The sequence below is a fragment of the Aythya marila genome (genome assembly GCF_965140915.1).
Source record: "Aythya marila genome assembly, chromosome: Z".
In the NCBI taxonomy this organism is placed as follows: Eukaryota; Metazoa; Chordata; class Aves; order Anseriformes; family Anatidae; genus Aythya; species Aythya marila.
The window spans coordinates 86,361,530-86,377,032 of NC_139080.1; the positions used below are offsets into that span (position 1 = coordinate 86,361,530).

The 15,503-nt window shown below is 37.4% G+C and overlaps 1 protein-coding gene across 2 annotated transcripts; it reads left to right on the forward strand.

The window, feature by feature from the left end:
• The first annotated feature begins 60 nt into the window (after positions 1–60).
• On the forward strand, positions 61–14,421 carry ARSK (arylsulfatase family member K). 2 transcript variants are annotated; one of them, XM_082782777.1, is made up of 9 exons: positions 130–246; positions 1,149–1,300; positions 3,138–3,267; positions 5,000–5,159; positions 6,012–6,294; positions 9,501–9,672; positions 11,073–11,297; positions 12,236–12,460; positions 12,546–14,421. In XM_082782777.1, exons 3-9 carry the CDS (start codon positions 3,198–3,200, stop codon positions 12,833–12,835), a joined length of 1,425 nt encoding a protein of 474 aa, XP_082638903.1. In that variant the 5' UTR covers positions 130–246; positions 1,149–1,300; positions 3,138–3,197; the 3' UTR covers positions 12,836–14,421. The 2 variants fall into 2 exon arrangements, with proteins under 2 accessions (XP_082638902.1, XP_082638903.1); XM_082782776.1 differs by lacking the exon at positions 1,149–1,300 and having other exon boundaries at positions 61–246.
• The last annotated feature ends 1,082 nt before the right edge of the window (positions 14,422–15,503 follow it).

Consider the following 15,503-nt stretch of genomic DNA (forward strand, 5'->3'; position numbering starts at 1 on the left):
TTTGCGCCCGCCAGCGGCGGCGAGCCCGGAGCACGCTGGGAGTTGTAGTCCTCCCGGCCGGGCCCCGCCGCCCCGTCCCGTCCCGTCCCGTCCCGTTCCGCCGCCGCCGCCGCCATGGCGGGCGGCGGGGCCGGGGCCGCGCTGCTGCTGCCGCTGCTGCTGGCGGCCGCCCTGCATGTGGCGGCTGCCAGGCCGCGTCCCGCCGCCCCGGGGCACAGCGTGGTGCTGGTGGCCTGCGACTCGCTGGTGAGTGCATCACCCGGGAGAGCATCTTTTTTTTTATTTATTTTTTTTTTTTTTGTAGATTAAGTTTTTTTTTTTTTTTTTTTTTTTTTTTTTTTTTTTCCAAAATTTCAGGTTTTTAGTGAAGCTGTTATGCCAGGTTTCAAATTCAGGGGGGTTTGCCTGTCTCTCTGTTTGGGTGGTGGAGCTGAGGACAGCTCTAGGTGAGGCTGCTGGATGTTGTCCTGGCACGGGGAGGGTTCCCCTAAACCGGCCGTGAGGCGTTGGCCAGGCACCCCTGGGAGAAGGAAAGGCACAAAGGGAGACATTTTTCCGTCAAACTTCCTACAAAAACACTGAAGAAGGTGCTTAACCTTCCTGATCGCATTTCTAGTGCAGCACAAGGCGGAGTTGGGTGGATCTGAAACCATCATTTTTTTTTCCCGAAAGCTGTCAAAAAGTAGCAGATTTACTTTCAATTTATGCCCACCTTTCTGCTGTCGGCAAAATTCACGCTTGTGTTGTCAAGCGTGACAAAAATTCTCATCTGGGTCGTTCAGGACCACGTTCAGCCTCCGAGGCAGTGGCCGCCCGCTTGAGCAGCCAGCTTTGTGCTGTGGGGTGTCACGCCAAGCACCGTGCTCACAGGGCTTGCTGCTGGAACACAGCAGCCGTAGGCAGTTCAGCTCCTGAGTTGCTGCTTGAGATGCACAGTGGTGACAGGCAGCCATCTCCTCACGCTGCTTGCTGCGCAGCTCGAGTTCCTGGATGAAACGTGCTTCCCTCTGTAACTCAGAACGATTGGTACTACTTCAGGTACTTCAAAATCCACGAGTGCTACAGAAACATTAGAGAATGGTTTTACAGAAAAGAGCTGTAGAGCTTTCGTCTTCTCAGCCTGCTGAGGAAACTTATTTCTTTCGTAGAATAGACATGCCACCTTCCTGTCCACTGTCAAAGAAAAGACTGTTAGCTCCAGCTGTTCAAACATCTTCGCTGGAGGACCTTATGAATAGCTTGCTGATGGAGGAGAGATCAATCACGTACTCTCTGAAGATTGCTTTCCACCCAGAACTCTGTGAGATTGCGGCCTTACCATTTGTCTTACTTCTTTGTCTTAATTCTTTGTAAATTTTCCACATGGATGATCAGTGCTTACCCTAGGAAATCTGGAAGCAGTAGAACACAGACTTAAGTTCTTGAGGCTTGTTTTCACTTACTTTTGCTGATTTTTTTTTCTCCCATGTACTATTCAAAAAAATGACATCAGTGAAACTGTAGTCAGAAAATATATCTACTAACATGCAGAAACAGCACAGTTTGAAATAGATAATAAGTCTTATATTGTCTGATTTCTATTCTTGAAACTCTAATGAAAATATGAACACAGAAAGAAACTATTGTTTCTGTGTAAGTTTGCTTAATGCTTCATATAGGAAAATATGTTATATACAGCGTTTTGTTTCCAGTAGTTATTTTCAAAACAAACACCATCCTCAAAAATAGAAAACAATGAGTTTTCTTAGAGGTCTTACATCCATCTACCTGTTTTGTTCTGAGTTAAAGCATTTTCTCTTATCCTTTAGAGTTTTCACTGTGACACAGATGCCAGAAGAGCGTTTGTACCCGTTTAAACTTAAAACTCTTTGAAAGGTGAAATTTCATATGAAGTAAGGCATTGATCTTGCATTCCTGGAGACTGTACGCGTTCTTTGTGTTTTGAAGTAGGTGGTCAGAGGTCTACATCTGTTTTTGTGCAGCAGCTCCAGTGAAGCAATCACGGCAGTTTGCTTACTTGAATAAAAGTACCTGTTCAGCAGTAAGAGACAGCAACTCCCTTGTTGGCCATATCTGGCAACTTTTGATTATGAGTCAGCTGGAGCAAAATGGTTGTTCAGTTAAATGTGTTCTGCTGAAAGAGGTAGTATCTCACTAAACAATCTATTTCTCATCTGAAACAGAAGAATTACAGTAAAACAGTGCAGTTCCATACTTAGTGTCATACAATGATGCCTGCTGGCTCCAGCTGCTACCAAGACCCCATTCTGCCAAATGAGGCTAGTCCAAAATACAGCCTGTAAAGCATTTCTGCAGGCTGCTGGTAGGGTGTGATTAAGTTACATCAGGGTTACAAGCAGTGATGTGTAAGCTGTTTTACTGTGTATTCTCATATATGAACCAGTCTCACTCTATAAGGTAATATAATATAACGTAATAACTTGGCACAATGTCCACTGCCCATATGCATTTGAGGTAAAAATTTGCTTCCTAGCATTAATTATGCAGAGGCTGGTGGTGTACTTTATACACACTTTTACATTGTAAAATGCTAATCATTTTACCAGTCCCTTGTTTAAAACAAATTCACAGAGATGTGGTGTGGATAAACCTTTAAAAAGAGCAAAGGCATGAAGAATCCAGTGGGAGGTGTCCCTGCCCATGGCAGGTGGGCTGGAACCAGGTGATCTGTAAGGTTCTTTCCAACCCAAAACATTCTGTGATTCTGTGAATCAATTCTGTTTGTACAGAGATATACACCAGTCATTGCACGAGTCTGCATCAGTATTCTGACCAATTCCTTTTCATCTTTTACCTGATCCTGTAGAGCACTTCATGTTAGGACCCTGAGGAAGAAATAACTCTGGAAGAACTGGAGCTTAGAATGTGTTGAGCAATAGAAAGGAAGTGGTTTTATGAAGAATTGCAGTTGTCTTGTGCATGGCTTTTTTTTTTTTTTTTTGAGTTATACATTTTATACTGATCTAACAAGAGCTTCTCAATTCCTTATTTTCCATACCTAAGTAGAATCAGCAGTGTTTGACTAGTACAATTTCAAGATCACAAGTTAAGAAGTATTGCTGACAATAATTTGGGATAGCAGTTTTTACGTAATGTTTTTCTCTGCTTGGTTGCAGGATGGACGTTTGACATTTTATCCTGGAAATCAGACTGTGGAATTGCCTTTCATAAACTTCATGAAAAGACATGGCACTGTCTTTCTCAATGCTTATACCAATTCTCCAATTTGTTGTCCATCCCGTGCAGGTAAGACCAAACAAAAAATCAGATAAAAGAAAATGATAAATACTTGCACACATCAATTTAAACATACAGTAATTATTGGAAACTTCAAAGGCTTAAATTTGGGGGCTTTCACTTTTTTTTTTTTTTTTTTTAGTAAAACCAATTTATTTTTGATTTGTGTCTGAAGTTCCTATAGTATTCTGATGTTCCATCCATTTCTCTTTTTTGTGGCTCACGCTTCTTCCTTTCAGGTTTTTGTTCTCCCTTTTATATTTTTTTAATTTTTTTTTGTGCAATTATATCCAAGCTTCCAGGTCTTTTTCCAATTTCACTGAGGCATTTTTAAAATTTTTAAAAATCTTGAGGATTTGTAAAGAAATTGTCAGTTTGTGTGCTGCAGTGTTGAAACTGTATTCGGACCTACTCTTGTCCCATCCTGTAGAAATGCAATAAATCTCTTTCCTACTTCAGGAAAAAAATATTAAATAAAACCAATTGAATACATTGGTTGCTGTTAGCCTTGCCTCTAGATTACATTTATTCTAAACACTGCATTAAATACATAATGCATCCTTCAGTGTCTTTAATTATATACATAAGTATTCATCTTTACTCATGGTAATCAGTGTCCCATGTGCATCTTCACATTTGCGGAGTTTAGAACTTGGAAAGTTAGAAAGAAGCTGTATTCTTGAATAAAAGGTTACATCTTAAAGTGTTTCTAGCCTTCTCAGTTGTTGCAAAGATCCTCCAGAGGTGACGTAAATGAAATTTCATCTATAGCTGAAGGTGAGATTCCCCTTCCTGTAATACATGATAGGAGGAAGCAGCCTGTCCTACGTGCAGCAGACAGGCGTAGCTGTGAGCCTGCAAGGCATCTCTTCTTTAACCACTAGCTTGGAAACTTTGAAGGAACTGATGGTGCATCCATCATGGAGGAGTCAGAGACAATACTAGAAGGGAAGGGAAGAGCTAGGGCTGATCTGAGGCATGGCTGACAGTGGGGAGAGGAGGGGTATCACCATGGTTAGCATTGGCGTTAGTGTTTTCTGGTGTTACTGGCTTTTCCACTGCGTACAGACAAGTTTAGTTTTGCTTTTGGATCCACCTTTGACTTTAAATTACCACTGGGAAGAAGACAGGCTACAAAGAAACAGGGACTGGATAAGAAAAATGTTTATTGTAGCTCCTTCTCAACCTTTCCTTGGTTTCATTTTTTTTTGACCACTTCGTTAATAATTTTGCTTTTTTTCTACAGCTGGTAGTGAAGTAGAATATATGGAAAGGATAAAACTTTACATATAATAAAAATAATAAATATAATAATTACATAAAATAGTTTTTTAAAAAGTAAAGGACTCAAATTCTCTTCACAAACATACTTTAACACTAAAATCTAACTGAAGTGAGGGGAGATCATGCTTTGGAGCACCGTTATGTTTCATCAGGATCTGCAATGCTGTGGATTTTTTCCTGATTTACAGAAAAGCCTGATTTAATGACTATAGTGCGTGGAAAGGTGGGACCTTTATCTGTGATTCTGGGGATTATTTTAATAATTGCTGCTCATAATGATGACAAAAATGTGATCCACTTGAGTGGGGAATATAAAACGCCATTTTTCTGATTCTTAATGTGAACTTTTAGCATTTAAAATAATGAAAAGATGGATCCATTCTGAAGTATATTCAACTTAGTTTTAGACAGGAAGCACTACTTACTCTTCACAAACCATATCTCATTTGTTTTCCAGCTATGTGGAGCGGTCTTTTCACTCATTTAACAGAGTCTTGGAATAACTTCAAAGGTCTGGATCCAGATTACGTAACATGGATGGATCTCATGCAGAAGCATGGCTACCACACACAGAAGTACGGGAAATTGGATTATACATCTGGACATCATTCAGTGAGGTAATCAGAGAGATGCTCCTGGTATGACATAGACAGGAATGAACAGCCTGGCAAGTGGTTTCTGTCTCTGACTGAAATGGTAGGAGCTTTTATTTGAAGGAAATTGTGTTAGGAACCTAGTAGAGGTCTGTCCTGTAATTGTATGCAGCCATAAGCATATCTCATTTTGTCTGTTTCCTTTAGCTGGGAGGTGAATTTCAAGATTGTGGCTTTGCTCAGTGTGAATGGTTATTTCACATTTTGGTTATTTAATGGTTATTCATATTTTATTGCTTTAAGTCTTCTTGTGTTGATTATATATATAGGATCAGTATAGGAAAACTGAAACAGAGAAACATATTTGATAATATTTGAATATTAAATCTACCATCACAAACACTGGCGATGTTTTGGTTTTTTTTGAAGGCTGTGTTGTAAGTTTTTTTTCTAAATAACAAAATTCCAAGGTCCTGTTTACCAGATAAACAGTTAGATAAATAGATAAATAAATGTGAATATAAGACAGATAGATAAATATGAATGCATGCCAGAATATGGAGCAGGGTCAACAAGGTAGTGATGCTATATCTAAACATTGTTGTGTAGATGTGGGAAGAAGAACCATTCTGACATGAAGTTATAATAAACAAAAAAGTTTCAGAAACAGGAAAGAATGACTAAAGCTATGAGTATAAAATAGATATGTGATAGATGTAGATTACGTTTATCACAATTCTCCTTTACGTAGAAATTAGATAGATTACAGCTACAAATGTAGGAGAAGTTCATTGGGAGTTCTAAATTCTTTTGACTTGGAAGAAAAATGAAGAAAGCAGTTACCACCAAGCATGTGTCTTGTGTATGTATTTTCAGTAACCGTGTGGAAGCCTGGACTAGGGATGTTGACTTCCTGCTCCGGCAAGAAGGGAGACCCATGGTAAATCTTACTGGCGACAGGAGGCACGTCAGAGTGATGGAAGCAGATTGGAGGAATACTGACAAAGCGGTGGCTTGGATACGGGAAGAGGCCATTAACCTTACTCAGCCTTTTGCTCTTTACTTGGGACTAAATTTACCTCATCCCTATCCATCACCTTATGCAGGAGAAAATTTTGGTTCCTCTACATTTTTGACATCTCCCTATTGGCTTGAAAAGGTATGTGAAGATGGAATTTAAGTGTAAATCTATTTATAACTTTAAAAGTATTTTATTACTTGTAAGTTTTCAGATCAGACACAGTTCTGATAATTCAGTACACAGTAAGTAGTACTTGGATGGGATGTTGGACTTATGATTTAAGATTAAGCAAATAGAAGCAAAGAATTTTCTTCTGTTGTAGGAAAGGAAAGGTTTGTTTGCAGTTATCACCACTACCTGTTTTAAATTGCTAACTGTTATAAACTGCTGACTGTTTGAAATTTGGAGTTCAATGGCAGGCAACACATTAAATTGATATAATGAGACCTAAGTTTTAGTGAGAGATTTTCTGAGCAGAAGTCTTTTTTCTCTTAACTGCTTTCTATGCTACTGTAGCATCATTTGTTTTTAGTGTCCCAAAATGTCCCGCTATGTCTATACGTGCAGAGCTAGCAGATAGCACTCCATCATAAAGACAGCGTAAATATTTTTTTCCATCTCATGCAGTCTCCAGGTGCCCTTATCTGTCATAAATCTATAAAATGGTTACAACAGCTCCCACTGCATAAAGGCATTAGGAGTTTCTTCAGCTGAAGAAGTGAGAGTCACATTTTAAAGAACTTCATACTTGCTTCAGAAAAAAGCAGATGCAATTAATATAACTGAATTTTGCATTTTCTACCTGGGAGATGCAAAATTTGTTTAGGTGCAACAAAAATACAAAGACTTAGAAAAAGAGATATACAAATTAAGGTTGAGTGACATTGATAGATACCGGTCTAATATCTGTAATAGATATTCTTTATTAAGAATGCTGAGAAGTTTATAGGGAAAGGAAGAGAGGGGGGAAAAAAAAAAAAAAAAAAAAAAGGCAGAAAAAAAAACGCACCACAATCCTTCCTGTGAAAAAAGCAAGATCTCGTTTGGATATTAAGGAAACTTCCTAGGTGCTGATTGCTACAACAGACATTTCTTGGAAAGTAGTGGTATATACCTTGTCTCAAGGTATATACATATCAAGTATCTGGTATATATCTTCTTTCACGTCACAGCATAACATCTCAAATTTATAACATCTCAAACAAGTTTTTGCACACTTAATCCAGTTAGACTATTGGAACTCCATAGTTTGTTGAGATCCTTTCACCCACTGTGTAGTTGAGTTCAGTTATGTGAACCACATGCTACTACCTAGTGACCATTTCCTGATTCTTCTGGAATGTATTTGTTTTGGCCATGGAAAAAGCAGACTCTGAAAATGACAAAGATCAATCTCATGAGGAAATTTGAGTGTATAGATGAAGAATGTGAATTAAATTACATGTTTACAGGGGAGCTAGTACAGAATGGAGTATCAGCATGGTATGTTTATGAAACCCTGTGCTGCTGAGCAGATGGTCCACTGTAATTTGCACTGGCTGGCTCTTTTTCGGGGCATGTGGCATCTTTTCTAGTTACAAGTTATGACAGACAGACATAGAGATAATGGCTGAATTCTTAAAGCTAGGTTCTAATCTTGTATAAAAGGATTCAGTCTTCTGCTGGATCATGGGGATTTTTGCTTCCATTATATCTCATACAGCTAATAAATACCATTTGAGGAGTCTAAAATGTGACTTTATGTACTTCATGTGACTGCAGAACTCCAGACCACAATGATTCTGTAACATGAGAATCTCCATCTAAGCACTGGATAGATTATCCTGTATTGTCTACTGCACAGAGTATGCTCTCATTTCTCAGGGATAATGAAATTGGCTATCACCCTGTGAACAGGAGGTGGTGCTATCTTTCCCACATTTGGGTGAAAATCTGTTTTAAAGGGTGCATGAGGTAGGTAGTGAAGTCAGAAGGGGGAGCTATGTCAATAGCTGCTGGACCAGAGAGGTGTCAAGGGCTCTTTCTCCAGAGTTCTCACATGTGAAATGACAGCTTTCTCATTGGCGTGAAGCAGGTAGAGTTGAAGATCCATGAAATCACTTCATCTGTATTAGGTTTATAAATTCGACCAGTATATCTGACACTGCATGCTAGCAATTAATATTAGACTTCATGAAATACTATTTTTCTACATACTATCTAAAGTATTGTCATTAAAATACAGAAGAAGTAGAGAGCATTTTTTTTTTTGTATTATGCTGCACACTGTAAAATACACTCTTTTGTACATGTCTTGAAACTTCTGAGTTTCTCAGTTCCTTATGGTGCAAATGCTAGCGTCTTTGATCTGCTTACTTATTGGAACTTGCTTCTTCACCATCATAATCTAGGCCTCTGCTCTGATTATTAGAGAAGATTTTCAGAGGTAAATGGGAACAGCATGTGTGTTTTTATTGCTTAATAAACTTATTTTTTCCATACTGAGACTATAGTTCTCTGCTTTATGGTAATTTGTGTTTTAAATCTGTGATTCAGAAGTAATTAACTTTGTTAAATGCAGCACTTACATAGAAGCATGCTTACAAGTGTGACTGCCTAGGCAAATGTATGCATCAAACTTTCAGGCACTAAAGCTGGTGCTTACGCACACAAAATCGGTGAGAATACCAGTCTGAATATGCGATCTAGCATTGTATGTAATTGATCGGCTCCTCCTTTTAGCTCCAAACTGATTTTGTGCCTCTATAATTAAATGGCTTGACATTTGTAGAAATAAATAGAACTGTATTAGGAAATTGGATTAACACGTGGAAATATGTTTATCAAGATGCCAGGACTTGTCCTCCAGTTTTCTGTAGACCTTCCCAGACTAAGTAAATTTCTTGCTTTATAGACACACCTGACACACATACATACATATGATTTAGAGGCATTTGACACTTAACGAGACACTATGCCAATCCTTCCATAACTTCTCTAGATTACAGATCTAGAAAATTGTTTCACACTATCACCTCCTGTTTAAAAAGACATCAGCTAGAAAAGCACATATGTCCGGCTTCTTTCCTTAGTTTCTAGCTGATTTTTATAGCTCTCTTTTATAACTAAATGACTTAACACCTGTGGAAACAGAGGGGAAGTATGGAGGAAGTAGCAACACCACATAACAGATAGACAGCTGTTGTCTCCTGCACCACAAACTGAGAACTGTGAAATTATGCTAAAAATTTTACATTAAATCTGTTTTTTGTTGTTGGTGTTTGTTTGTTTGTTTGTTTGTTTGTTTGTTTTAGAATTGTTTAATTCAGTTGCTAAAGTAATGCCAATATCCTCTTCATTTTTAGGTAATGTATGAAGCTATTAAAATTCCCAAGTGGTCTTCTATTTCAGAGATGCATCCAGTAGACTATTATTCATCCTACACCAAGAATTGCACAGGACAGTTTACAAAGAAAGAAGTGAAAAATATTAGAGCATTTTATTATGCTATGTGTGCAGAGACAGATGCTATGCTAGGTACGTAAAGTTTCATAACACAGTGGGTTTTCTTATTCTGATTTTTTCTTAAGAAATTTAAAAGAAAATGCAGTTAGGGCTGGTCTTTTGGAAAAATGAAACAAAGCCACACAGTTCAGACCTAAGAGTAAGTCACATAGATGTTACTTAATCACTCTCTATGATGAATAACTGGACAGCTTTTAAGGCAATTACAAAGTGAATTCACTCTGAAAAATACTAAGATGAACTATCAAAGAGTACATAAAAGCTCAGTAAGTACAGTAAAGCTTTGTTTGACATGCACCAGCAGAATTAAATGTTTTTTCATTAGGTGATAACTGAAAAATAGAAATAGATGGAAAGGGGAAAGATCAGCAAAGCAAAGCTGCAAAGAAACTGAAATTTGGTAGCACAAGCAGTTCCCCTGGAGATTGATTTCAAATGCATAGATACAATGATAACTACTAGCCGTGGCTTAAACAATGAAGCTACCTTTGAAGTCTTCCTTAGCAGCATATTATTGAAAACGAAGAAGAAAAAGATTAATTAAGCAATCAGAATACTTCCTAATCTGTGATAAGGTCTACATGCATAAAAATTATAATGCAAAATAGACTTCGTTTAGGGTAATCTAATTCTTAATTTTAAAAGCAGCAGTGAAAGAACAAGAATTTTCTTGCATTCTAATTTGAAATTCATGAATAAATAAGCTAATCTTTTTGCAATTTTAGAATTATTAATTTAAAAGGCATAGAATTACGCTTTCACATTTTATAAAATAAAAGAGATCAGTGGGGACACTAGGAAATGAAGGTGTTGCTAAGTAACTCTGCACTGGGGTTTAATGTGGTAATTTAAGTTTTTAACTAGTCTGTTTAGTCAAGAATTATGTTAGTTACAGATATGCAGATGCTTTGCTTAGTTACTGATTTCATTGACCTTGGCCTTGTCTTCCTTGAACAAACGTCTGTGTAAAGGGTCCCTGTGGGACATAAGCACAGGAAGGAAAGACACCCATGATTACATGTAAGGTGGATGCTGTGAGGAGTCCTTGTCTCTAGATGTAGTGCTAGGGCTTCTTGGTGCTGTGTTTTGCTTCTGTTGCAATAATTGTTATTAGTTATAGTAGCAAAAATGCACCTCATCCTGTGGTGCATCTCTGCCCTTCATAATTTTTATGGTGGTTGTTCAGTGCCCTCCAGGCTTCACTGGGAAGCAGACTGCTGCAACTAATTTACTACAATATAATACTGTATATTGTTCTGGGATGCATGCTTTGGGCTCAGCCTTCTGTGGCAGAGGGAGGATTTCCCAAGCCTTTGAATAGGATTACTCAGGGTTTGCGTGCCACTCTCCAATACAGAAGCTTAAAGGAATATTTTGAATGTATCTTTCTGAATACCTTTTTCTTGTTGCAGGTGAGGTTATTTCAGCTCTGAGAGATACTGGGCTTCTTAAAGAAACAATTGTTATATTCACTTCTGATCATGGAGAACTTGCTATGGAGCACCGGCAGTTCTACAAAATGAGCATGTATGAAGGAAGTTCCCATGTTCCTCTCTTAGTTATGGGGCCAGGCATAAAAGAACAGCAGCAAATATCAAACTTGGTGTCTCTTGTGGATATATATCCTACTATGCTTGGTGAGTTAAGTCATTTCGATCTTTTTTTTTTCACTTAATTATTGTTGTATATATGTCTATAACACATATGTGTTATAGACAGAATGATGTCTCCACTTTGTGAAACAATGTAGTAAACACAACAGGAGGTAACAATTTATTTGGGGAGCATAGGTATGGACTTAACACAAAACGCAATAAGTGCATATTAAAACTGAATAAAGGAGTTGGTGTTGTTCCTTATTGCTGTTACAATCATTCTCACAATTACAGAGAATGATTTTATTTGCGATTATTTGTTTAAAAATGAGATATGAACCAATCAGACATAGTTCAGATATGAATAATCCTTGCTAGCATGCATATCTAATAATTCACTATAGAAATTACAATGTAAAAGCATCCAGAGATGTGATTTTATCTGAAAGGATGGCAGCTTATCAAAGGAATTTCCTTTATGAAGTGTCATGTGGAAGAAACTTAATAAAGGTCTTTGTGTAGGAAAGGTACAATTGATCTGAGCAAGTGTAATAAAATGTGATAATCCATATCCATTCTTATCTTCTTGGATATGGAAAAATCCTTTATGGAGCAGAGAAACAAATGAAAAGGACTTGCATCAAATTACCTACAAATAAATAGAAGGTACTTATAAGAGTATATTTTCAAACAGTTTTTGTGTGACAAGTCACACAAGATCTCTTTGGAACTAAATATTCGGTGAAGTCACCATTCCAGGCTTTATCTACAATCTTTTAGGCTGCTGTTCAGAAAACTGTTCTTTTCAAAGCAGTCTGCAAAACTCTTTATTGAAGAAGCATCACATGCATGTTACAGTTGCTTGAGAAAATGTGGGGCAAGAGATAAAACTGTACTTCTAGTAGTAAAAGCTAATGAAAATTTGTTTTCTATATTGTTTTAACTGCAGTAGTATCTTGATTATATATATCTTTGCTTAGATATAGCAGGAATTCCTGTCCCACAGAACCTCAGTGGATATTCTCTTATACCGCTGCTACAGGGAAAGGCTGAAGAGGAGGTGTCACCCAGAGGGCCTCGGCCCTCGTGGGTGCTGAGTGAGTTCCACGGGTGCAATGTGAATGCTTCCACATACATGCTTCGAACTGATAAATGGAAGTATATCGCATACTCAGATGGCCATTCAGTACTTCCACAACTGTTCGGTATGTTACAACTCTTGTGTCCTAACTGATTGATGAATTCAATTACATGCACACTGGCTCTTAACTGCCTTTTTGTTTGTTCCAGACCTTTCTGCTGATCCAGATGAGCTCACAAACGTTGCCGTAAAATTCCCAGAAACTGTAAATTCCTTGGACAAAATACTTCGCTCTGTAGTAAACTACCCAAAGGTTTCTTCTTATGTTCAGGAGTATAACAAAAAACAGTTTATCAGCTGGAAACAAAGTTTGGGACAGAATTACTCAGCTGTTATTGCCAACCTTAGATGGCATCAAGACTGGTTAAAGAAACCAAAAAAATATGAGAAAGCAATTGATGAGTGGCTGAATCAGAGAATTAATAAAATAAATACATAAATAAATAAAAACAATGCAGATTTCTTATGACTGACTATGTGGAAACATTCTGCATTTGTCATATTCTGTTGTGTTTCAAGTGCTAGGACTTCTATCTTATACAAGCTATTTAAAGCAAAGATGATCAGAGGATTACTGGTTTTTGTTAAAAAGCCAGAAAAAATTTATATAACTAGCTAGCACAACAAATTTAGGTTCTACGTGTTATAATTCCATGTCACTTAAGTATCCATAGAAAGGATAGCACATAAGTATTAATTATGTGTATGGAATGTTTAGCTGGTTGTCAGAATACCAAGTATTAAGTGTCAGAACTTAACAGCAATTTGCATTTCTAAGGACAGACTGTTAAACGGATTATGGTACCTAGCGTGGTGGGATGCCAGTTACAGAGAAATGTGCTAGAGCCAGTTTTCCATCAAGGTGGACTTTAAGTTCATAATAAATTCACAGTTATCCAGTTTGGAGATGCCATAGAGGTTCAGATTTCATCAAAAAGATATCAACCACTACTGGTCTGGACATAAATGCAGTTTATTCAAGTACTTAATATTTTCAGCATTCCCTATTTATACATCATTGAATCTTCATCCTTTGAGGATCAGCCTTCTAATCTCTGACTTTTGGATCTGATCTTATCATGCCTCACTGTTCAAAATAATTTCACTATATGCATAGGCCACTCATAGAACATGTTTGCTCTGAAGAGGAATTTGGCCTTTGGTCACTGTTGGAAATTAAGCGGGGGGGGGGGGGAAATAATAATAAGACCTTCAGACCAAAGTTGTGACTACAGCTGTTATGTGAAATGTGGTAATGCCATTTGCACAACATAAGGTGAAACCTGATTGAGTAGATTCCCCATTATGGAGTTAGATTCTGCAGGTAAATGTCTTAATGTGCAAAACTGGAATCTGAAATGTATACAGAGGAGACGCTGTTGAAGGTTGCAGAAAAAAAAATAACATAAAAATACTATTTCTCATTTTACCAGGAATGTGACAAAAAACAAAGCAGTTTTGGAAGGAGATAAGATTTAGCTAGTAAGTCTTAACTTTTGCTTAATGAAGAATATGCTTGTAGCAGCACTTATATGTGCTTATTTTCAAGCATGGTTGTTGCAGCTATAATAGCAATTCAGGATGATATTATAATTCATACCTAAATGTTCTCTGGAATTTTTAATGTAATATTCAGCAGTAACAATAAGCTTGTAAAAAAAATAATAATAACATGAAAAAAAAGTATTTTCTGATGGCTAAGTACTCTACATGCATTTTGTAAACTGCTCACTACACTATTATTGGTATATATTAAATTCAAATAAACCTTTAAATCCTGTAGCATGTGCCTTTGCAATTCTTGCAAAAATGAGTTCAGATAGTGATGAAATCATTTCAACAAAAAATACATCTTAGCATTCTAATATAGATTGGCTGCATAAGTACAGGGAAAAATGTAAAAATGTCCCTATGAAGGCTCATTCAGCAAGGAAAATAATAAGTAAATCGATCACTTTCCAGACTTCTGGACAGAATGGAATAAATTGTACAGAATATAGCAAAATAAAATGACAGTGAACTGTGTTGGTTTTTTTTTGTGTGTGTGTGTGTGTTTGTTTGTTTTGTTGTTTTGTCAGTGCTTTCTTAATGTTTAAATGTATCACTAGGGAAAACTGTGTTCTGTCAATTCTGTGAATGCAGTGCTACATTTCTCAGAAGACAAAAGCCTTTAAGGATGCACTTATTTGTAACTGTTAGGCTAACAAAAGTGTAGTTCGTATTAATGTGTGAAATGGAAAAACAAACTTCCTACCTTAAACCCTTGCAGCAACTTGCTGAATAACAGACCGCGGAAAAGGCTGGTTCACAGGGGCAGTTTCCAAAATAATTGTGGGAAACCCAGTAATGTGCTAGCTCACAAACTGAAAGTAGAATTTCAGTAGGAAGGGATGATCTCTGAGTTATTCTGTGGCATGTAAGGTAGTGAGGGTTGTGGTCAGATCCCAGACTGGCCTATATAGTCCAGGACATAGTGCTGGACAACCTTCTGTAGATGGCCCTTCTTTAGCTGGGAGAAGTGCTGTTAACCTCCACCATTCTGGTATTCCATGATAGTCAAGTATTTATTTTTGTATTTGGTCTTCTTAAAGAGCTTATTTAACAAGAAAGCATTAATTTATTTGTTAAAAGCAAAACTTCGTCTTCCACAAGTTCTTTGAACGAGAGAAGGCAAAGGCCCCCCTAATACTTAACTACCTCTATTTGCAATAAACAATCTGCCTGTTTTGGTAGAGGACTGTACTAATTTAACTATAAAATAGATATATTTGCAATTGATCATATTCAGCTTCACTGTCTGGATTATGCTAAAGCATCTGCATTGCTACAACAAATCAAATGATGTTTGCAGCATGCAAGCTGGGCAAACTAACTGGAAAAACACCTTTCTCAATCACTCTAAACAAGTCATACAATGCAATGATGATAAATACATAAAAATAGAGATAATAAGACATAATGTCAGTAGTAAATAATGAGAAACTGGGGATTGAAAGGGAGAAGAAGGGCTGGAATAACAATGCAGTCAAGCATGTTTTCAGATATACTCAGGTCAACAGAGCGTCATGATATCCTGAAAACTAACAGACAAACAAAAAGCAGGTGAG

Bases quoted from the DNA above. Each gene is read 5' to 3' on its own strand.
- ARSK (XM_082782776.1), top strand. From the start codon at position 115: ATGGCGGGCGGCGGGGCCGGGGCCGCGCTGCTGCTGCCGCTGCTGCTG. The intron at 9,673-11,072 runs GTACGTAAAGTT...TTCTTGTTGCAG, and splicing joins AGAGACAGATGCTATGCTAG to GTGAGGTTATTTCAGCTCTG. The intron at 12,461-12,545 runs GTATGTTACAAC...TGTTTGTTCCAG, and splicing joins AGTACTTCCACAACTGTTCG to ACCTTTCTGCTGATCCAGAT.